At 50.6% G+C, this 21,444-nt stretch overlaps 2 protein-coding genes across 9 annotated transcripts; both read left to right on the top strand.

Annotated features, from left to right (window-relative positions):
- The first annotated feature begins 908 nt into the window (after nt 1-908).
- On the top strand, nt 909-12,036 carry MYBPHL (myosin binding protein H like). Its single transcript, XM_045546715.1, has 9 exons — nt 909-1,119; nt 7,105-7,193; nt 7,758-7,953; nt 8,179-8,318; nt 8,449-8,608; nt 8,713-8,849; nt 9,796-9,982; nt 10,776-10,822; nt 11,939-12,036. The coding sequence occupies exons 1-8, from the start codon at nt 975-977 to the stop codon at nt 10,784-10,786; spliced, it is 1,065 nt and encodes a 354-aa protein (XP_045402671.1). The 5' UTR covers nt 909-974; the 3' UTR covers nt 10,787-10,822; nt 11,939-12,036.
- Nucleotides 12,037-14,866: 2,830 nt separating this feature from the next.
- Nucleotides 14,867-21,444, top strand: PSRC1 (proline and serine rich coiled-coil 1). Of its 8 annotated transcripts, none has more exons than XM_045546714.1 (8): nt 14,867-14,998; nt 15,316-15,367; nt 15,455-15,512; nt 15,965-16,409; nt 16,764-16,916; nt 17,095-17,213; nt 17,529-17,622; nt 17,819-18,408. In XM_045546714.1, the coding sequence occupies exons 2-8, from the start codon at nt 15,349-15,351 to the stop codon at nt 17,852-17,854; spliced, it is 924 nt and encodes a 307-aa protein (XP_045402670.1). In that variant the 5' UTR covers nt 14,867-14,998; nt 15,316-15,348; the 3' UTR covers nt 17,855-18,408. The 8 variants fall into 8 exon arrangements, with proteins under 8 accessions (XP_045402670.1, XP_045402662.1, XP_045402664.1 ...); XM_045546706.1 differs by lacking the exon at nt 17,819-18,408 and adding an exon at nt 21,290-21,444 and having other exon boundaries at nt 14,877-14,998; nt 16,764-16,878; nt 16,968-17,213; XM_045546708.1 differs by lacking the exon at nt 17,819-18,408 and adding an exon at nt 21,290-21,444 and having other exon boundaries at nt 14,877-15,005; nt 16,764-16,878; nt 16,968-17,213.

Raw genomic sequence — 21,444 nt, 5'->3', positions numbered from 1 at the left:
TGGCGCCATCATCCTTTGTTGCATAGACTGGGGACCTGAGGCTCAGAGTGAGTGATTTGCACAGAGTCACCAGCTGATGAGCAAGTGGACAGCCAGAGGCCACGCTCCAGCCCTCTGAGCTCTCCTGCCTGCACCACTGCTGCCTCTCCCTTTATTTGCACTTTTTCTCATGGCAAGGGAGCCATTGACAGCTTTCAAAGGGGGGAAAACGCTGGCCTGACCTAAAAATAGTTTCCATTTATCAAGCACTTAGTCGGCTACAGACTGCTAAGCACTTTACAGAGATTACCTCTTTTAATCCTCATAACGGACCCTATGGTTATTATTATCTCCATTTTACAGATGAGGAAACAGACTTAAGAGAGACTGATGTGTTGCAAGTCACACAGCTAGCTGGTGAAGTGGAGCCTGGCAGGCTGACTGCAGAGTGCAGACTCTCCCACTGCTGCACTGGACTCCACGCCCAGGGGGAGGGGGCTGGGCCCTGTAAAGGTCGAGCTGATAAGACTTTACAGCTCACTGAATGTGGGAGGGGAGGGAGAAAGCAGTTAAAGGTGTGCCTGTGAATCAGATATGCTCTGGACCCAAACACCCTGTTGGGTGAGCTGGAGGTCAGGAGCTGAGATGTCACCCAATCCTGACAGAAGCCAGAGGTCCCTTTTGGATGGTCTCTGCTCAAACTCTCCCCTCCCTCCCTAGTGCCATGAGGGGTGTCATCTCTCTCCCCAGATAACGGGGCCACCTCAGCCCTCCTCCTGTGGCTATTCTGGGCTGCACTCTCATCCCTCTCTCTTCCGCTAGCCCCTACTTCAGCCCTTCTGTTGGGAGTAACGGAGTGGGGAAAGGCCAGCCCAGTTACATAACCCTGTGGCTGGGACCCTGGGAGGCCAGCCTGGAGAGCAGGTGCTCAGCCCCTCCCTCACCACCAGCAGTGAAAATCTTCAGCTGGAGCCCAGCCTCTGGGTAGGCCCAGCATGGAGGCAGCCCCAGCTCCGGAGGTGGCCTCGGGATCCAAACCGAAGGTGAAAGAAGCCGTCCCAGCCGATGCTGAACGACCCCAGGCTCCGCCTGGACAGGGGACTGGCTGCCCCACTCCCCAGCTCCTGCCTCCCATAGAAGGTGACCTCTGGCAGATGGGGGGTGCTGTGGGGAGGCCGGGTGGTGGGAGTTGGGAGAACATGCCTACCACTCTGTCTGCACCTACGGTTTTTGCAGAGCTAAATGACTTTGTGTGCTTGGTACTTAGGATGAAGGATCACTCACTGGAGCTCCCGTCCCCTTCCTTGGTGGATTCTTACTTGCTGCCCAAGTGTCTCTGCTGGGTCTTTGCTTTTTAGCTGAAAAGTCTGTGAATGGTGTTTGTGACACTTTATAGTGACTGAAAATGATCTGTTTATATTTTTACCTTTTATAAAACGTCTGTCACAGGGGCAGGAGGACCTGATATACTCATAGCCAGTCAGGAAGGAATGAGGGGTCAGATGGTGGCCGTCTGCAGTAGGAGAAGGGGGGAATCAAAAGCTGCCGCAATGGGGAGGCTGCGTGTGGAGCTGCACAGTGACAGCCTCTCGCTTGGCAGTGCCTCAGGATCACGACCTACCCCAGCACTCCACTAGCTCCCATGGGAAATCCTGACCCCTCAGAGTCTGAGTTCCATGGAAGTGGAGGCTTTCCAGGAGAAGCATTTGATTTCCCCTCCACGGTGGTCCCTGTGAGCCTCTCAGCAAACAGGCATCCTCAAGCCAGGAAGTGACTGGTGGCCTTTCCAGCCCCAGGTTTCCCTGCTGCCCACCCCCAACTGCCTGCTGAGGCCTCTTGGGCTAACACCTCTGTGATGCTCACTTGGGGGTCCCTGGGAGCCAAGCACAGGTACCTTTCCTGCTGCCCTGGCTCAGCCAACCAGAGGGGGAGGGTGGAAGCCAGGTTCTTCCCTTCTGTGTGATAATGGTGCTAATAGGCAGAGGCAACCACAAGACTGTATCAAACATTTAAGACAGTTACCTGCATGAAGTGTCAGCTTTTGGCACCTTGACGTCTTAAGTGCAGAGGATGCAAAGGCCAAAAATGAGAAAACTGTGGACTCCCGGGGTGGGGAGAGGTAGGAGGAGAAAAGACATAGACTTGAAGGCAAAGATCTAGGCTTAATTCCCAATGCCACCTCTAGCAGCTCTGTGACCTTGGATAAGTCAATGAACTACTCAGTTTCAATTTTTGCTCTATAAAATGATGATCAATAAGATCTACCTTGTAGGGTAGTTGAAGGGATTGCGGAGATGATTCAAAGTGCCTTGGAAGAGGCCAAACCAAGATGTGACTAAATAATACCAAGTCTGGGGTGAAGGCTAAGGGTTCTATCTCTCAAAAGGGCTGTGTAGGGGAAGCTCTCTGCTTCTTACCATCTTAATGGAAGAGGTTGGGGTTTCAGAAACTGAATGTCAAGGCAGCGAGCTGACCGAGTTTGTCCTATTGAAGAAGAGGTGGGGGAGCAGAAGTTATCATAACATTTTAAGCTGGGATGATTGAGGCAGAAAACGTTTCTTCCCTGAAAAGGCCCAGAGAGTAAGTTGCAGGGAGAGGGAGCATGAACTCCCTGGCTACAGGTCTCCACAAAGCCCTGGGGAAGGGCATTTCTCTCACACTTCTACCCTCAGCTGCAGCCAGCTCCTGACAGCCCCTGGCCATGATCTCACAAGTGCAGCCTGAAGACCCTGTCCTTACATGCAGCAACTCTATACACTGCAGGCCTCAGGGCAAGCAGCACCCAGTGGTTCAACACAGTGGTACCCCAGAAATCACGAGTGATAAGGACACCATTTGACACTTTGCAAAGTATGTGTGCATCTGTTAGCTGCTTGGAAAAAGAAGGCATGAGTTCAAATCCTAGTTCTGTCCTTTGACCCTAGGCAAGTCAATCCACTTCTCTGGGCTTCCATTTTCTCATCTGTTAATTAAGGAGTTAAAGTAAATCAATGTCTTAACCTTTTGATGGATATGGACCCCTAGGAAAATCTGATGAGCTATGGACTCTCACCCCAGGAAAAATACACACAAAAAATTCAGGAAGTCCACAGAGCCCCTGAAACCCATCCAAAGATCCTCTGGGGTCCCATGGGCCTGGACTAGATGATCCCTACATCCTCTGAGAGCGCCAAAGACTTTCTTCCTCCTAATTCTTCCTCTTCCTGATAGGGAGCTCTGGGACTGAGGGGTACTACAGTGAGCATGTGAGAGCATGGGAACTGGAGCAGGCATCAGAAGGAGAAATTAATTTGCAAGATCAAAATAAACTGCAACTGGCCAACAATGAGCTTTTAGTTAAGTGAGCCTGCTACATGTCTAAATAAGCAGGCTTAGGTGGCCGGCATTGGTAGACAATTCATGTCTATCCTCAGCACTGCACTGAGGCACTGAGTCCTGGAAACAAAGCTTCGCAGGGCCAGAGGAGAGAGAGCTTCCCAAACCGTGAGAGGCTGGGGAACAGGCTGCATCCGGTCATGGAGAAGGTGAGACCCTGAGACGGAGGAAAGAGGGCTCATCTGCTGATGTTCAGCATAATTCCTCCAACTAACCATGCCTCCTCTTTCAATCTGGACTGTTCTGTGTCCTCCAGGCATGTGAAGCCAAACCTTCCTTTCCTCCTCCTTCCTCCCACAAATACTTATGTTGTGCCTATCATGTGCCAGGCACTGTTCCTTCCTCCCACAATAATTGTGAACAATTATTTCCCATGAGAATAGAATAAGAAAATGGGCATAAATGTCACCAGAATAAAATCAGGGTAGATATTAGGAGGAATTTTCTAATCAGTAGGAGTCAAGATCTTTGGACTTGAAGTGTCTCCTTTAACAATTTTTTCAGAAAGAAAAGAGAGAGAAATACAGTGCTGAGACCAACACAGCTCAGAACTCAGTGGCTTTCAACTGACTTTTCAAAATGCTTTTTCCCCAAGACTCTGTGAAGGGAGAAAACCAAACTGAGGCTGTCACAGACTGGTCTTAGAAAACCCAGGCTCTGCTTTAGGGCTCTAGGCTTTGGCTCGCATCCTTCCTGGCATCTGAGTTAGGAGAAAGACCTTGGGCATCAGGGGAAGCCATGCCTCCCCAAGGTCAGTACAATTTGCGCCTCGCTTGACTGCGGATATGTGAAAAGAGATGCCTCCAAGGAGCCCGCATATTAACATTCTTAGCAAAGGGTCAGATTGCGGCCCGGGTTGCATTGGGAGGTGTTTGGAGAACTTGCTGCTGACCGGGCATCTGGAGCTGTCAAACCTCTTCTGCGGCCCAGGCGCTCTGTCAGCTGCTTCAGCCTCATGCCCATCCTTTGCCCTCCCATGGGGAGCCTGGAAGCCTTCTGAGGGCAGAGTCCTCACCTGCTCATCCTGAGAGTTGCCCATCCTAGTGACTTAAGTTTCATCATCTTCTCAGGAATCCCACTGATAAGCAAAGAACTGGCAGGGGAGCCCTCCAGGGGGGAGAGACCTCGTCCTGGCCAGCAGCCTTCCTCCTCCGTGTCTCTGCCCCAGCTGGCGTCCCCTCTAGATCTCATCCTCCCTGATTCCCCCACCTTAGTTTATGTTCCACATAGACCTAGTTCTTCGATTTTTCTCTTTAGTTCAGGTGTAAAAATGGTAAAACTTTCCGTGGTATTTTTATAAGAAACAAAAGAAACACTAGGTGAGATAAATATGTGCACCGGTGCACATCTACCCATCAGAGCCCACTCCCTACCCAAGGTCTAAGCAGAGGAGGCCTTAGCTGTCACATCTTCCCAGTGTGAAGGCCTAGCTCCTTTCCTCACCACGCCCGCTTCGGTCTGTGAGCGTGTGTGTCCCTCTGCCTTCCCTTCTTTGCCTCCTCCCTCTGGGGCAAGGTCACTGTCAGAGCCCTGACTGTGATGCCCAGTCCTAGGTAGACGGTGGCAGGCAGGTAAGCGGACATGCAGGCCGTGCTCAGAGAACAGGTCCTTCAGGCACAGTCCTGGATTCAGAGGCAGGCGTCATGGGTGCCAGGCACAACTTCACAGCTAGCTGGGAGATCTTCAGCAAATTGGCTTCTCTCTGAGCCCTTTTCCCCCCAGTCTTCTCCTCGTTCTGGGTGCTCACCCAGGTCCTTCACAATGCCGCTATTCTGTAGGCTGCACAAAGGCCGGCAGAGCCGCCTGCTTTCCAGCCCTGTCCCCAGCAAATGTGAAGGGTTACTTCCCCATCCAATAGTAGGAACCAAGCCTGACAAGATGAAGTGTGGAGCCAGCTTTCCAATTACAGCTCTCTTTTTCAAAAAAACCCTTAAGTCATATCCGCCTGTTTTCAACTCCTTGGTTGCTTGCCAAGATGGCCACAGGAGAGGAACACATCACACAAACACTTCTTGTGTTCTTTGTGCCCCAGCCCCTCCCAAACCGAGCAGGGTCACTCTGCTGCCCCGGCCTCCATCGCTGTGGTGTTCTTACTGGGGCGCTCGAGCCCTGAGGAGGGCAGGGAGGAGGGCAGGGAGGACGGTGCGTGATCAAGGCCGCTCCTCCTGTATTCCCGAGGTGCAGTCTAAGACACGCACAGCCCAGGTGAACACACAAGCTACACAGCAAAAAAGGAAAGTAGAGAAATAAAATGGACAGTGCGCACCGTGTCTTTGTAGTTACACTCATTTACAAAGACCAAGTGATCCTGAAATCATAGTAGGGAAAAGTTCTCTAGGCAATGCTCTGCAAGTTGAGATGTGGGAAGAATATGGTAGAACCTCTGTTTGTTTATTTATTTATTTTTAGACAAGATCTCTCTATGTCACCCAGGCTGGGGTGTGGTGGCTACTCACAGGCACCATCATCGTACATTGCAGTCTGGGACTCCTGGGCTCAAGCCATCCTCCCACCTCAGCCTCCTGAGTATCTGGGACAACAGGCACACCCAGCTATTTTATTTTAAATTTCATTACTGAAATTTTTGTGTTCTATAATGTACGTAAACAGTTCAATGTATAAGTAAACACGTATGTTGGAGTGAAGGCTCAAGAATGTATTTACAGGGGAAGGTTTGCTATCAGAAAGTTTGGAATCCACTGTCAAGCACTCACGCTGTTTGCCACAGGAATGCCCCGCGGCTGAAGTTCCTCCAACTGCCGGGCATGAATTGTGGTGGGAGGCCTGGGTTGTTGGTGGGAACTGAGGTGCTGCCACATTCTACTTAAGACAACAGCAGACGGGGACTGTCTCTGCCTGAGAAGGAGAAGACCTCAGCCCTGAGAAGGCCAGAAAATGGTGTCAGTCTCAACCAGGCCCCATGGGAACCCAGATGGGATGTTTGCACTTTGGCAGCCAAGACAGCCTGCGGCATCCTGAGGACAGAAATTGCACCTGGTCATTCTCCAGACCCACCTCAGCACTTTCCCCAGCCTCTCCGCTCTTCATCCTGGAAGCCAATAAACTGTTATCTAATCTCCACTTTTCATGGCGACAGGCCTGGGAGATCAAGGGGAAGTGAGTGGTGGCCCTAATCTTGCTTTCCCAGATTCTGTCTGTACAAAGTGATCCTCCACAAATTGGAAGAACACCACGCAGGCGCCGGAGCGGGCGGGTGGCCGCACAGAGGAAGGGACTCAGACGGCTGCTCCCTCTGTGTGGAGGGCGGGCGGGGGGAGGCCTGGGTGTTGACTCTGCCTGCAGAATGGAAAGCATTCTCCTGAGTCTCCTCCAAACAGGGAGGTCACGATTAACACTGAAAGTGGCCTTGATAAAAGGAATGTTATTAATATTAAGGACAAATGTAGAAAAGGGGTGGAAAGCCAAACCACACAGACTGGACTGATCTGTGCACGAACAAAATCTCAGCTGATGAAAAGTCAGTACTTGAGAATCACAAACTAAAGAAGTAAGTGCCAGGCTTGCACTTCGGTGCTCTTTGTGCAGAGACTGACACTCTCCAGAGGATCATTCAGCCAATCTTTCACCCCTAAATGCCAGTAAGACGATTGGAGCAATCTTCCCATTCCCTAAGGCAAGGGCTTAATTTGGTGAACAATGCCTGGGCCACTCATCGGTAGCTGGCAGCTGGATGCCATGTTCACTTCCTCTGAGTATCCATCACCTGTTCTCTCTCTTTCCATCACTCAGAGCACCCCAAGATCTGGCTACCTCGGGCCCTGAGGCAGACCTACATCCGGAAGGTTGGGGACACAGTGAACCTACTAATCCCTTTCCAGGTGATCATGACAGCCCCATGCTGGGTTCACGTCTGGGACCAGGCCAGGCTTTTTATTTGGAAACAGATACCAAGAGTCCTGCTAGCAGGGAGGTAGTCTTCCTGTCCTTAAATGGAAGGGGCCACATCATCAGAAGTCTGAGGCCAAGTGACCCATCCACTCTGCCCTCCTGAGGATGGGTTTGGGTGGGGTTGGGTGTGCCCCATGAGATGAAGTGAGGCTAATCCATGCCCTTTAGTCTGCAGAGGTCTGGGAGTTCTGGGAGTCTCAGTGTGAAGGGCTGCTGGGAGCTTGGGCAGCTATTCAGTTGGTCTTAGCTGCCCTGGGTGTCCACGACCTAAACTCTCCAAGGGTAGGAGACTCATAGCTGTCCCCCTTTCCCAGATCCTTAGGCTGTGGCTGAAAGGAAGAAGTCCCCTGGGAGAGCCACCAACTTCTAACACAAAGGAATGTGCTGCTGCAAGTCAAGTCACCCTGTGGCCCTGGGGTGGATCTGACCCCTCCCGCAGCAGGGAGGGTTGAGAAGCCTCCTGGGGCTGCTCAAGCCTTATCCCCATTCCTCAGGGCAAGCCCAAACCTCAAGCCACCTGGACACACGATGGCTGTGCCTTGGACACCAGTCGTGTGAGCGTGCGGAATGGGGAGCAAGACTCCATCCTCTTCATCCGAGAAGCCCAGCGTGCTGACTCAGGTCGCTACCAACTCCGTGTGCAGCTGGGCGGGCTGGAGGCCACAGCTACCGTTGACGTCCTGGTGATCGGTACGAGGGGGCAGTGGGAGATGGGGGGTCCTCGGGAGCTCCCTCTCCAGGCTGAAGAGGAGCCATCTCAGAGAGCTGGGGAACTGGGGTGAGGCCCCCACACTGAGTCTGACACCCAGGGTGGGCGTGGGAGGGGTGGCTGAACAGAAAAAGGGTCCAGGGACACTCCTGAAGTGATTTCAATGCAGTTGTACTGTGCCCACTGCCATGGCTTTGCCCTTTCAGAGAGGCCAGGCCCTCCTCAGAGCATTAGGTTGGTGGACGTCTGGGGCTCCAACGCTACCCTGGAATGGACACCTCCCCGAGATACAGGCAATACAGCACTCCTGGGATACACAGTGCAGAAGGCTGACACAAAATCTGGGGTGAGGCCCTGCTGGGAAGGAGGGAGGGATGAAGGAATAAAGCTTTCTGGAATGGACCTCTGGCAGCTCCAAGTGGGGTGAGTTCACAAAACAGGCGTCTCATTTATGGCATCTTCTTGGGCCCCCGCAGCTGTGGTTCACGGTGCTGGAGCGTTATCACCGCACCAGCTGCATCGTCTCTGACCTCATCGTCGGCAACTCCTATGCGTTTCGCGTCTTTGCGGAAAACCAGTGCGGACTCAGTGAAACAGCCCCCATCACTGCCGACCTTGCCCACATCCAGAAAGCAGGTAAGGAGGCACGGGGACCATGAGCTGGGAAGACTTAAGGATGAAGAGCTGAAGAGGGATGGGGATCTCAGACACTACATCATGGCCTCTCTGGGTGCCCTCAGCTACTATTTACAAGACCAAGGGATTTGCCCAGCGAGACTTCTCTGAAGCCCCAAAGTTTACCCAGCCTCTGGCAGATTGTACTACAGTCACTGGCTATGACACCCAGCTCTTCTGCTGTGTCCGCGCCTCCCCCCGGGTAAGTGGGGAGTCCTGGGGGATGGCTGTCTGAGCTGTTTCCTGCTCCTGTCCTGTCCTAACCTAAGGCACAGAGCCTTCTAATATAACATCTGTTACCACCTCCACCCTCTGCCTTTTCAACAGCACGTGATTTAGGAATAGTCAGGGTATTTAGAGTGCAAGACCGACTCATGAGAATGATGTTGCCTTCCAGTGTTTGTTCCTCATATACAAAGATGTCACTTACTGACCTGCTGGCAATTAGGCATGAGCTTCAAGTTGTTCACTGGTAGGCAAGATGGGGTCCCACTGCTTTGTCCTTACTTGCCGCTCCTGACCTCATCTGATCAGAGCCATGCACATGCAAGCTGCCTGCAGTTCAGCCTTGGCCGCATCCCTGAGCAAAGCTCTCTATTTACAATGTAGTCATTGTACGCCACACACAGCATAAAACACCATTAACAACCTTTACCAAGTACCTTTTGGGTTACAAGTCTGGAACAGACTACATGAAAATAACACCTCAAGGAGAATATCAACAGCCCATTCTAGAAACTACTTCCTAACCAGCGCAGACAGGATCAACCCACAAGTCAACAACGGGAACAGGATATGAACATTCACAGTGTGTGCATAAAAAAGAAGAGGCCACAACACACAGTGCTTATGACCCGTGAAGGGGCACTCAAGCAGTGTGGAACAGAAATTATCACCTTTCTTCTAGTCAGCAATACTTGGTGAAGACGGCAAGGTTGCAGGTGCTCTTTCCAACCAAGAGAAGGAGCTTGGGCGACCGCTGAAGGTACTGGAAGGGGAACCCCTTCCCACGGTGTAAGGAATAGGGAGCCTTCCAGAAAGCCACTGTCTACAAGCCCTTATAGGCAGAGCCCCGGTGACTGAGCACAGAAAGAGCAACTGGTTCTGACCCTCCACCTCCTTGCTGCCCCCTCATCTTTATCTTCCAGCCCAAGATCATCTGGCTGAAGAACAAGATGGATATCCAAGGCGACCCCAAGTACAGAGCCCTCACTCACCTGGGCATCTGCTCCCTAGAAATCCGCAAGCCTGGTCCCTTCGACGGAGGCATATATACCTGCAAGGCAGTTAACCCCCTGGGGGAAGCATCTGTGGACTGTCGAGTGGACGTGAAAGGTAAGGGCAGGAGAACTAGTGCCTCAGGGGGCCAATCATCTCCTCTCTCCGAAAGCGGCAGAGTCTGGACCAGAGATGCAGGCCTAGGTGGAGAAGGGCTTCCCCCTGCAGGCCCTCTCACTGTCATCATCAGAATGTGTTTGAGGAGCCATTTTTACTACTCACTGTCTCATTCCTCTCCATCACAATTCTGTAACATAGGAAGAGTTGTTATTTCCATTTTGCAAAGGAGAAACTTGAAGCACAGGGAGATAACTCGTTTACCCAAGATTTCCAGTGTTGGTTAATCAAAAAGCTGGCACTATGGGGGAAAGAGCCCAAACTTCCTGGTCCTCACTCAGATCGTTGTTCTTTAAGCTATACAAACTTCTGACTCAGTTTGGGAAAGCTGCAGCTGTTTGTTGGGCTTTATTTTACTTTCCCTCTGGTTTGTTTAAAGGTAATATTGCACATCCTCTCTACCTCTTTAATGTATTTATTCATGCCTGTCACCTTGTTCAGATCTCTGTCATTGTGTTTCGCATATTGTTTTATAATGATCTATTTATAGATCTGTTTCCCTATTTAAGTATAAGCACGTTTGTCTCCCTAGTGGGCAGTTTATGTACACAGTGGGCGCTCTCTAAATGTTTCTTGCATGAATCAGAATGGATGGGTCCTTACATGTCCTATTCTCATTTATGTATGGACTGCCCAAAAACCTGAAATAGAGTATCCCTTCCCAATGCACTGAAAGAAGGTTTCCTGGAGATTTCAGAGATGTTAACATTCAAAAATATCTGAATTCTTGCAGCTCCTATTTGATGGTAGCTAAGAGGAGGACATGGGACTCTGAGAAAGGTAAGGAAAGAGAGACAGGGAATCTCAGTGGATTATTTCATGTTATGGCTAGTGTTGTTGAGTCAGGGATGATGGGTATTCCTATACCTTTCAACTATATACCCACTGGTGACTTTTTTTTTTAACCACTTTTTAAAAAGCTAATGCTGTCATCGCTGTGGAAGGAATTTACCATAGATGAAGTCTACTTTTGTTACATCCTCTAAATGTCTGTACCCTTCAAGTTGACGGTAGGAATTAAACCTAATGATCCTCTGAAGAAGAGTGATAGCATATACCTAATCGTAAGGGGGTTCTGTGGGATGGAGTTGGGTCGGTACTTTACAAAAAGATATCAAGGGAACAACTAAGAGTGGAGGAATCGATGAGAGTCACCACCATATTATAGCTGGGTGGATAAGGAGAGAGGAGGCTGCTCCTGACAGTTTAGTGTTTCTACTTCAGTATCATAAGCCTGGTAAGAAACAGATTAATATTTTTGTTTTTTACTTTGAAGTTTATAGATTCCTTTCCTTCCAAGGGAAAAAAAAATCAATGTTATCATTATATGTCAATAATAAGTTAACATTTGGGAATGTGGTCCCAAGCAGTCTGTTATTGGCAAAGGGCAACTCAGATCATCATTTATAATTTAATAGCTCCTTTAGATTTTAAATCATTTACATTCGAAATGTTGTGTACAAACTGCTGAGTAGGGTGTAAAAGAAGTTTGTGAAAGAATTAGAGAGAAGTAGTTCCCAATGTCCCCTCTGACTTGCAGCTCCTGGCTGATGAAGATTGAGAATGAGTTCATCCCATAAGCCATTTACTTAAGCCTGTCATTGATATAGAGCAAATGAAAACCCAAAGGGATGCATTAAAAGTACAGGGAATTCAGGAGAGCTCTCTCTGTCCGTTGGCTTGCAGAGATAGTTCTCTCTCCATCCCTCAGCATAGCATAACGTGTTGTGTTGTGTTAGTGTTAGCTGCCCTTTTTTCTCTCTCAGTGCCCAGCAATGAAGCAGGGTAAATAGCGAGTTCATAGCACAGGACGCAGGGACCATGAAGAGGATCCTAGCATCCTAGATGTGCTCTGGCTATTTGCAATTATGGCCACAATATACTTTCTCTTTTCAGTGCCTCCAGGAAGCCAGACTATGGCAAGACTGTGTTCACAAGGAGCTGCAGCACAATGTCTGGTTTGGACTAATCTAAATAAATGTGTGGATCTTCAATCCATGAGTGCTTTCTTTTTTTGTTTTTTTTTTTTGAGACAGAGTCTTGCTCTGTTGCCCTGGGTACAGTACAGTGGCATCAGCATAGCTCACTGCAGCTTCAAACTCCTAGGCTCAAGCAATTCTCCTGCCTTAGCCTCCTGAGTAGCTGGGACTATAGGTGTGCACCATGATACCCAGCTAATTTTTCTATTTTTAGTAGAGACAAGGTCTCACTCTTGCTCAGGCTGGTCTCGAACTCCTGAGCTCAAGCAATCCTCCTGCCTTGGCCTCCCGGAGTGCTAGGATTACAGGTATGAGCTACCATGCCCAGCTAGTTTGAGCCTTTCTGTGAAACATTTAGAAAGCTGGAATCCTTTACCTAGACTGTACAGACTCTCAGGAAAACTGTTTCTCTTCCCATATCTGCGTTCTCATCCACAGAGGTTTCTAACACTGTCTTTTTCCCTAGACAATCTATAATAGAACTGAATTCAACTCTATGCAGTATTAGGTGCTAGAAAGAGATGCTAAAGATGACTTGCTTTCTTCCTCTATGGGCTTTCCAGCATAAGCTGGGATAAGAGGATGCAAATCCATCACAAAGAGGCAAACAGTAGGACACATAAATATTCATTCAGATAATCAAAGACAGAGCCCTAAGCCCTAAGGGCTGGGATGGTACTGACGCTGTGCCAGTTCTGGGCCTAGGCCTTAAGAAGTCTAGTAGTTTCTGCTTTTGGCCTTGTAAGTCAGCTCCCATGTAAGGAATCTCAGGCTAGCTTACTGAATTATGAGAGGCCACATGGAGGACAAACAGCTGATAGCCAGCACCATGGCCTAGACACCTGTGGCCACCTTAGACCCTTCCGCCCTGCTCAAGCCCAATCATCACCTTGTGGAGTAGAGACAGTCATCCCTGCAGAGCCCTGCCCAAATTATAAAATCATTAGCAAATAAGTGGTTGCTGTTGTTTCAAGCCACTAAATTTTGAAGTGGCTTGTTGCATAAAAATAGATAACTGAGACAGCTTTCTGTGCTTCAGGAATGAAGTGCTTTATCTCTTTTAATCTTCATTTTACAAATGAGGAAGTTGAAGCTCATCAGTTGTCCCGAGTCATGCAGCTGGTTGTTTGGCTCCAAACCTTTCCTATTTCCTCTCATCTCTTCCACCCAGTGACCCCCACCATAGTGGGTCTGGGTTGGAATCATGGGTTTAAGAAAGAAAATATTTCCAGGAGGTGACAAATATTAGGCAAGGTTTTAAGGAGGAAAAGGGATGTGATTTGGCTGAGAAGAGTGTGGAGGGCTTTTCTGTTCAGACCAAAGGTGTATTTTCAGTTGAGGCAAAGTATCTATTCCAGCCCTTCTCAGATGGAGTTCACAAGAATTAAGGCTACATGCTTCCTCCCCCACTCACCTAAGGATAGGTGAAGAAGTGTAGAGTTCCCCTACTCAGGCTCCTAGTGGAAGAACCAACAGCTCCGTCCCCTCTGCGCTCCCTTCCCCACTACTTGCCTGGACAGAGGGAGGCTATTGGCTCTGCTTTTCCACCCTTCCTGGGCCCTGCAAGCAACTAAAATTCCATCTTCACCAGCAGGCAGAGGCAATCCTCTCCTCTTCCTCACGTAAACTTGCAAGTTCTGGGCCTTCCCACCCTTTCCCTTATCACCCTTCTGAATTCCAAGGCTCTTCTGCTTCCGTGGCGTTTATTGCAGTAACATCTTACCCCTGCAGACCTAACCACTTCAACCTCACAGCCAAAACGAGGAAGTAAACAAGCCTATAAATGGCCAAAATAACGGGCATGAACTCCGGAGACTAAAGCTCAGACTCCTTGTTTACAGGAAAGCTCCTCAGCGTTTTCACTCGAAGCTTTTAGCTTTCTAAGAAGCTCGGTTAACGGGTGGCCCAGCCTAGTCACGGGCAGCACTCGAAGCAGAGAACTTCTCTAGTAAGCAGGCTTACAGTTTACAAACACGGCTTCCGGTTCCGAGTAGCGGAACTAACACACACCCTGGAAAGCCCCCGAGGGCACACGGCATGAAACCTGTTAACTACCCTTCTAACCCTACAGCTGCGAGGACCACGAGCCGCGTTTCACAGATAAGCGAACAGACCCAAAGAGGGCGACTATGCTCCAGGCTGCCCGACTTTTAAACGGAGGAGTTACGGTTGAATTTGAACGCAAGTTTCCCTCAGTTTTCTTGCCCGTCTTTTTCTTTACACCTTGGCTGCCTCAGGTTCCGAACGTTCTCACATAAAAAGGCGGGGGAAGACGTACTTCTTGGAGACCCTCAATGTATCTAAAGTATACATATTTAGCCGCTTCCTTAACTTGGAAAAACGTCACAACTGAGGAAATCCGACCAAGGCGGCGCTTGCTCACCGAGCGCGCCCACGGAAACGAATTTCCTCAGGCAGAGCGACAGCTTTAGGGCGACGGCCGCGCCCGCCCGGCAGAACAGCCACTCCGCAGGGCGGCCGGGGCGCGCGGAGGAGCCCGGCCCGCGAACCCCAGCTCGGCGGCGCGGCCGGAGCAGCAGGGGCGGGGCGGGGCGGGGCGAACCCCACACTCTTTGGGCCGTCCCCTCCCGCGCCGCCACGAGGCCCTGCCCCTCCCGGATTCAGAGCCACTCGGCTCCCTGCCGGGGAACGGAAAGACGGTCTCGCGGCCACGCGCGCGGGCGCGGCCGTACCCGCAGCCCCGCTTCAGCAGTCCCGGATGAAGTCTTTCTGGGAACTGTTCTCCCTCCCACCCCTGGCCCCCACCGACAGACTTCCGGCCGGCTGCCCGCCGCAGCCCCGCCCCCTGAAGGTCCGCCAATCACTGTGTGTATGGGGCAGGAGTGGGTGGGGCCTGAGAGATTCGAAAGGAGCCCCGCCCCCTGAAGGCCGATTCCCGGGACCAGGTTGTGGGAGGAAAACCTCTTCTGTGGAAGATAAGGCGGCTCGGGAAGTGGAAACTGAGGGTGGGCTACAGGTGTGGTGTGAGTGTGGTGCCGGGGGAGTGGGAAGGTGGCGTGGGGAGAGGAAGAACCCTGAGGATAGTAGCGGGGAGGAAGATGGAGCTAGCAGACCGCCCCACGCTGAGTCCTGGCTGCAGGGAGCGGGGCGGGAGGGCAATGGGGGAGGGGAGGTCTCCGCGCCTTTCCCGGAGAAAACAGGGCCAGTCACTGGGGCAGGTGCAATGGCGCTTGCTTTGCCTTCAGCATGACCCCTGCCCCTAGCTTGCACCCTGAGTCTAGCTGGAGCCTTGGGCAGGGTGGATACCTGAGGAAAGGTGCGGTTTCTCTCCAGGTCTAAGCTGATTCTTGTTCCTGCCGGCTGGACATGGAGGATTTGGAGGAAGGTGAGGAACCTGTGGAGGGAAGAATGAGGCCCAGCCATTGAGAGCCACATCAGGGACCCGGGACTGACATTCATTCTTCCCCTTCAGATGTAAAGTTTATCGTGGATGAGACCTTGGACTTCGGAGGGCTGTCACCATCTGACAGGTACCGGCCTCTTTATCCCACTTATTTTACCGCGAACAACACCTTTTTGCCTCTGACCCCTTACTGCTGAATTCTTGACCTCTGGGGCCTGGGTTGGTGTTTTAGCAAGGTTTGGTGAACTCTGGCTGCTGGGTGTCTGGTTGAGTCGGACCTCTACGACACTATTGTGGAGGTAAAGAAGGGAGAAGCTGGAGTTAGATTTCTGGGTGTGTTAAGAAGCAGGGTAAGTAGATTTGCTGCATCTCCATCCTGCCATCATTTGTGGTGTCAGTAAATGCTAAACACCTGTTAGGCCTCATAGAACCAGGTATTTCTTTACCAAGAAGCCAGAGCTCACAGCCAGCATGGGCATCAGGTCCCTGGCTCTGCTGTGGGGGTTTTGCCAGTGTCCCCTGCATAGTCTCCCGTTCTCTTTTGTATGGGCATGGTGCCTGGCTTGTTTTCTGTCTCAGTCGTGAGGAGGAAGACACAGCAGTGTCGGTGAGTCCAGAGAAACCACTCCGACGGGGCCTCTCCCACCGAAGTGACCCAAATGCAGTGGCCCCTGCCTCCCAGGGTATGAGGCTCAGCTTAGGCCCCCTCAGCCCAGAGAAGCTGGAGGAGATCCTCGATGAGGCCAACCGGCTGGCTGCTCAGCTGGAGCAGTGTGCTCTGCAGGAGCGGGAGAGCGCAGGTGAGGACCCAGCACCTCGCCGCCAAGTGAAGCCCAGCCCTCGGCGGGAGACCTTTGTACTGAAGGACAGCCCTGTCCGAGATCTGCTGCCCACTGTGAACTCTTTGGCTCGGAGCAACCCCTCCCCAAGCAGCCTGACACCTCGACTCCGGAGCAGCGATAGGAAGGGGTCTGTCAGGGCTCTTCGGACAACATCTGGAAAAAGGCCCTCCAGCATGAAGAGGGTGAGTTTAGAGGATTGAGTTGAATGTGTGCCCCCAGACACAGTGCGTGACATGATACAGACGGAGACTGGTTTCCACATTGGTAAAATGGGGATAGTAATTCTGCTTCCAGAATTGTTAGAATTAAATGAGAACCATAAGCAAGGCACTTACCATGGTGCCTGTGTACAAACTCCATGTCTATAATAAGCTCTCAATAAATGGTATTTGTGGTGATGATGTTGTTGGCGGCTAACTTCTGCCCTTCATTACCGGAATCTAGACAACTCTCCACCTCTATTCTTTAACCCCTTAAGATGCAGAACAGATAACTTTTTCCACTCTAGTCCTTTTTTCTCTCTCCTTGTGTTTCAGGAGTCACCCACTTGCAATCTGTTCCTTGCGTCCAAAAGCCCAGCATCTTCTCCTCTTGCCCGATCAACTCCTCCAATCTGGAAGAAAGCTGGGCCCAGTGGGAGAGCAGCAGCAAGTGAGAAGACCTGGGAATCCAAGCTGCAGGGAGTGAGAGTAGGGAGGGTGTGGGACTGACCCTGAAATTCCTCCACTTCTCTCCACCAGGCCCACCTACTCCTGTCAGACCCAGCCTGGCCCCACAGCCTTCTACCAGCAACTCTCAACGTCTGCCCTGGCCAAAGGGAGCAGCTGCTAAATCTTCCAGTCAACTGCCTCCGTCAGCCATCCCTAGGCCTGCTGGCCGAATGCCACTTACCAGCCGGAGTGTACCACCCAGCAAAGGTGCCCTACCTCCAGACTCTCTGTCAACTCGGAAAGGGCTTCCAAGACCAAGTGTTGCAGGGCAGAGAGGTGAGGAAAAGTAGACATAAGGGTAAGAAGACAGGAGGGCTACCTGCCCTTGTCATAGCCTGACCTCACCCCCCCCCCAAAGCTGGCAACAGTGACCACTTTTGCCATCTTTGTTACAGTTCTATTGGAAGACCGGAGACTGAGTTAGGGAGAGAGTGTGGGGCTAAGCAGAGAGTCTGAGCCTTGGTTTCCAACTACCTCATGGTGGGAGGAGGGCACTAATCCCAAACTTACTCTGCCTTCATCCAGTATTTCTTTTTGAGAAGGTCAGTGGAACTTTCTGCTAACTCATTTCTTTTGTTAACCCCCATTAAGTTCCTGTTTCCCAGCGACCAAATCTTCCTGTCATGGGTGCTACTCGAAGCAGTCTGCAGCCCCCCAGGAAGGTTGCAGTCCCAGGACCTACCAGGTAAGACTGGTCCCCCACCATGTGGGCTTCCAAGCTATTATGCACATCAGCCCTGACTTCTGTGTGGAAAGATAGGGATGAGGAGGGGAGTAGGGTCCCATTTCTTCACCACGCTGAAGAGCTTGAACTCAGCTGGGTAAGAAATGGGCTTGAGGAAAAGGGCAATTGAAAGTAGTTTCTCCTTCTGTCTCTTTAGGTAAAGAGATCAGGACAGCAAGCAAGAATTCAGTAGCAAACCACTACAGTCACTGCCTGGACTCGCCTCCACCCAGCAGGCCCTGCCTCCAGCAAATTCTGGCCTGAGGACAGGAGGAAGAGATGCTGCCAGAGCTGGTCCCCCAGGAGTAGAGACCCTGGGAGTTGGGGTGGATTAGGGTTGAGCTGGAGAAGACTTAAACTCTCTGGGTTGAAAGAAGATTAGGGAAAAAGAGGTCACCTTCCAGCAGGGAAATTAGCAAACAGAAAATGAGAAATGCAGGCAAGTGGCTTGTCCTCATCCACCCCTACTTTTGTGGCCAGCCCCAGGGAGTTTGATCTTCTTCCCAGGCATTGGTTCACTGGACATTTACATGTGAATGGCCTCTGTGGCTAACCTCCCTGCTCTCTGAGGAGCCCTCTTCCTGAATCATCCTCTACACTGGACTCAGGCCCATTTAGAGAGGCAGAAACAGGCATTTGATCTCCAGAACTTGTTTCCTGTGAATTCTGTGACCCTTAACAGGCCAGTCTGTGATAAGCTTACTCCATCAGTCTTCCTTTTTCTAAAATAAAATGAATGTATTTTTATATTCTCTGTATATCTGAAAGTATTAATAGATCCTGCTCCAATTTCTAACAAATTTGGAGTAAATCTCTGTGTGATTCCGTGAGAGAGCCAGGATGGGCCTCCCAGGCAGGGGCCTGAATAGTCCCTAGGACCTTGAGATTCCAGCTCAGCAGGCTGTGACTACCTACCTTGTTGGCGTTAGATGAGGACAGGCTGCCTTTCCCAGGATTCACATGTTATTAGAAGGTCCAGATCAAAGTTAAGAATGTCTAAGTTCACAGTGTGTGAAGCTGTTAAGCCAGGATCTAGGTAAATTATTTATATCTGAAACTTGATTTCCTTTTCTGGCAAGAGAATGGAGCCTCCTAGTAACTCACTAGCTTTTTGTCTGTTATACCTGTGGGATGAGGAAGCCCTTTGGTGGTGTTCAACTTCCCTGATTGCCTCATCCAGAAGATGCTGGAATACCTTTTCACACTCTACTTTACATCACCAGAGTTGTCTGTGTTTGTATTCTCTTATCTCCCCTACTGGACTCAAGGGCTGGCACCAGGATTTATAAGCCCCTGCAGTGCCCTGGTATTGTGACCTGTATGTAGCAGAGCATTTCATTCATTTTTTTAGAAAATATTTGCAAGATGGTGAGTGTTTGTTGAATGAATGACAGACTCATTTAATAGATTCAGCTTAGGGTCTTCCCTTTTTTGCAGCCTTTGACTCTTGTAACCGGAACCAACTTGATTCTTGAGGAAGTTTCCCTCCTTGAAGGCCAGGTCATGCTTAACGACAGCAAACAGAAGTAGGACTGCCAGCTGGTGCCCCTGCCCATGCCTGTGTGCCCATAAGTGCCTGTCCCCAGAGCCAGGGGCCTCCACTGCTTTCCCACATCTATAGCTGATCTTAAGGTTCATTTAGCCCTTCATTTCTAATGACAGCTGCTTAGCTCACCTTTCCCCGAGCCTCCTGCAGCAACTCCTGCAGTCTCTAGGATTCCAAGAATTGATGTAGGGGAGAGGTGTGGGGACAGACACCCAGTATTTGGCTCTGGGAAATTTGGCATAAAGTAAGAAAACTTCAGGTGTTTCCCAACTTCGTCCTGCACTGGCGTCTATTGTTTCAGAGCCTGTTGGTGAGTTCCGGCTCTGACAGAAGCCCTGGCAGGCCAGCAAGCCTAGGTACGTAACCTAGGGGTGGTGTCAAGGTGGCAACATTTGCCTGGGCTGGGTGTGAGCCACACCACAGGTGGGTCATTAGAGGCAAAACAAGTGGCAGGTCCGTGTGTTGTCGCCACCTGGTGGCTGGAGAGGGCAAGGCATGTCCTGTTCACTCAGTCAGCCTTGAGTTCCTTTGCACCCCACACCCTCCCACTCCAAACCTGCTTAAGCAGCACATTCAGTAGGCAGTGCCAGCCAGGAGGAGGCCTACCTGCCACAGCTGCCCTTCTTGTTCAGCCACCTGCTCACTGCCTTCCCTTTGGGCCTGGCTATTTTTTCTGTCTGCACTCTTCTACCCCCACCCAGTAGCAACAAGGAAAGCCAGTGTTTATTGACCTCTTACTATGCACTATGAACTGTTCTAAGCACTGTACATGTGTTAACTCATTTAATCCTCATAAAAGCTAAATTAGGCAGATGCTATTATCATCATCCTCAATTTGCAGGCAGAGAAACAGGCTCAGAGAGATTAAGTCCCTAAGTCCGGTCCCTGGGTTTATGTTTTTAATCACTACCCTATATTGCCCCCATGTTAACTCCCTTTCTAGTTTATCGAACAGACCTTTGGCAAACACAAAACTTGGGGCTAGAAGTAATGTTGCAGAGCACATACTTGGCTAGAGTATGAGTAGTTGCTTCATTTTCCAATGGGGGGGAAAAATGGCCCAGAGCAGTGGAGTTAGAAGGTACCTAGTCACTGAGCAACCTTAAATTCCCACCAGCCTCTCAACTCAGCCGTCCCTGCCTGGGCTAGAGTGCAGTGGCATCATCATAGCTCACAGTAACCTCAAACTCCTGGCCTCAAAGCAATCCTTCTGCCTCAGCCTCCCAAAATGCTAGGATTACAGGTATGAGCCACCACACCCGGTCTTACTACATCTTCTTTGGAAATGCCAGGACATGGCTCTGTGCTGATGAGGCTATTTGGGGAGCATTGTCATGGATCTATGCAGAGGGACAAGCTTATCAGCCAGTTGGTATCTGAGTCCTGACCTCCTGGTGGGGCTTTGGGGGTGGGGTGGGGAGCTGCCTATTCTTTTGTTTACCGGAGACCAGGCCTCCCTCCCTATGGGAGAACGGTACCACACAGAAGCACATGATAGCACTGGACCCACACAGAACTAGTTTATTCAGTAGTATGGGGAATGAAAAAACAACAACAAAACTCTACCATATTTACAGTAACAATCAAACTGTACAATCTGATGGTTAGTATCAAGTTAGCATCCAGCATCTTTGTATTTTTTTAAGTCAAGTCATCAGTAGTAAAAACCAGTTAAATTTTTAACCCTTTGCAGGAATTGCTGAGGGGAAAGGGCCGGGGGAGAATCCATGGCAGAAAAGCCCGAGGCCAGCCTTACAAATGAGAAACAGGAACACTTTTTTCCCTGTTCATGGCCTCTTTTTCTAGCCACCTGCTCCAGAAGGAAAGTCAGTGACAAGTCTGGAATACATGCTTAGAATAAATGGTGACTCAGATGAACAGCAGTTGGCAAAACTGAGGAGCGGGGAGGAGAGGTGGGGAGATGACAGCCTGGAGCAAGGGGAAGGGCGTTAGGCCCCCAAGCCAGGGCTGCTGGGACACACCCAACCTGCAATGGCCACATCAGACCCCCTGGGACAGGACACCCACCCATCCCGACACAAAAAGCAAATAAATAAATATATATTAACTCTCTCTTCACAGGGAGCTGGGATGGAGCGAGGGAGAAAGAGGACAGGACCTGGTCCTTTGAAGAAGAGAGCCAATTCCAAGAAGGGGTTAAAAATAGAACGTGTCTCAGAGGCCACGGCAGGTCAGACAAAGTGGCGTTTGTCTGATTTGGGGGTGGGTGAGTGGAC

This window comes from Lemur catta, chromosome 3 (genome assembly GCF_020740605.2).
Source record: "Lemur catta isolate mLemCat1 chromosome 3, mLemCat1.pri, whole genome shotgun sequence".
In the NCBI taxonomy this organism is placed as follows: domain Eukaryota; kingdom Metazoa; phylum Chordata; class Mammalia; order Primates; family Lemuridae; genus Lemur; species Lemur catta.
This window is presented reverse-complemented; position numbering and strand designations above follow the sequence as displayed.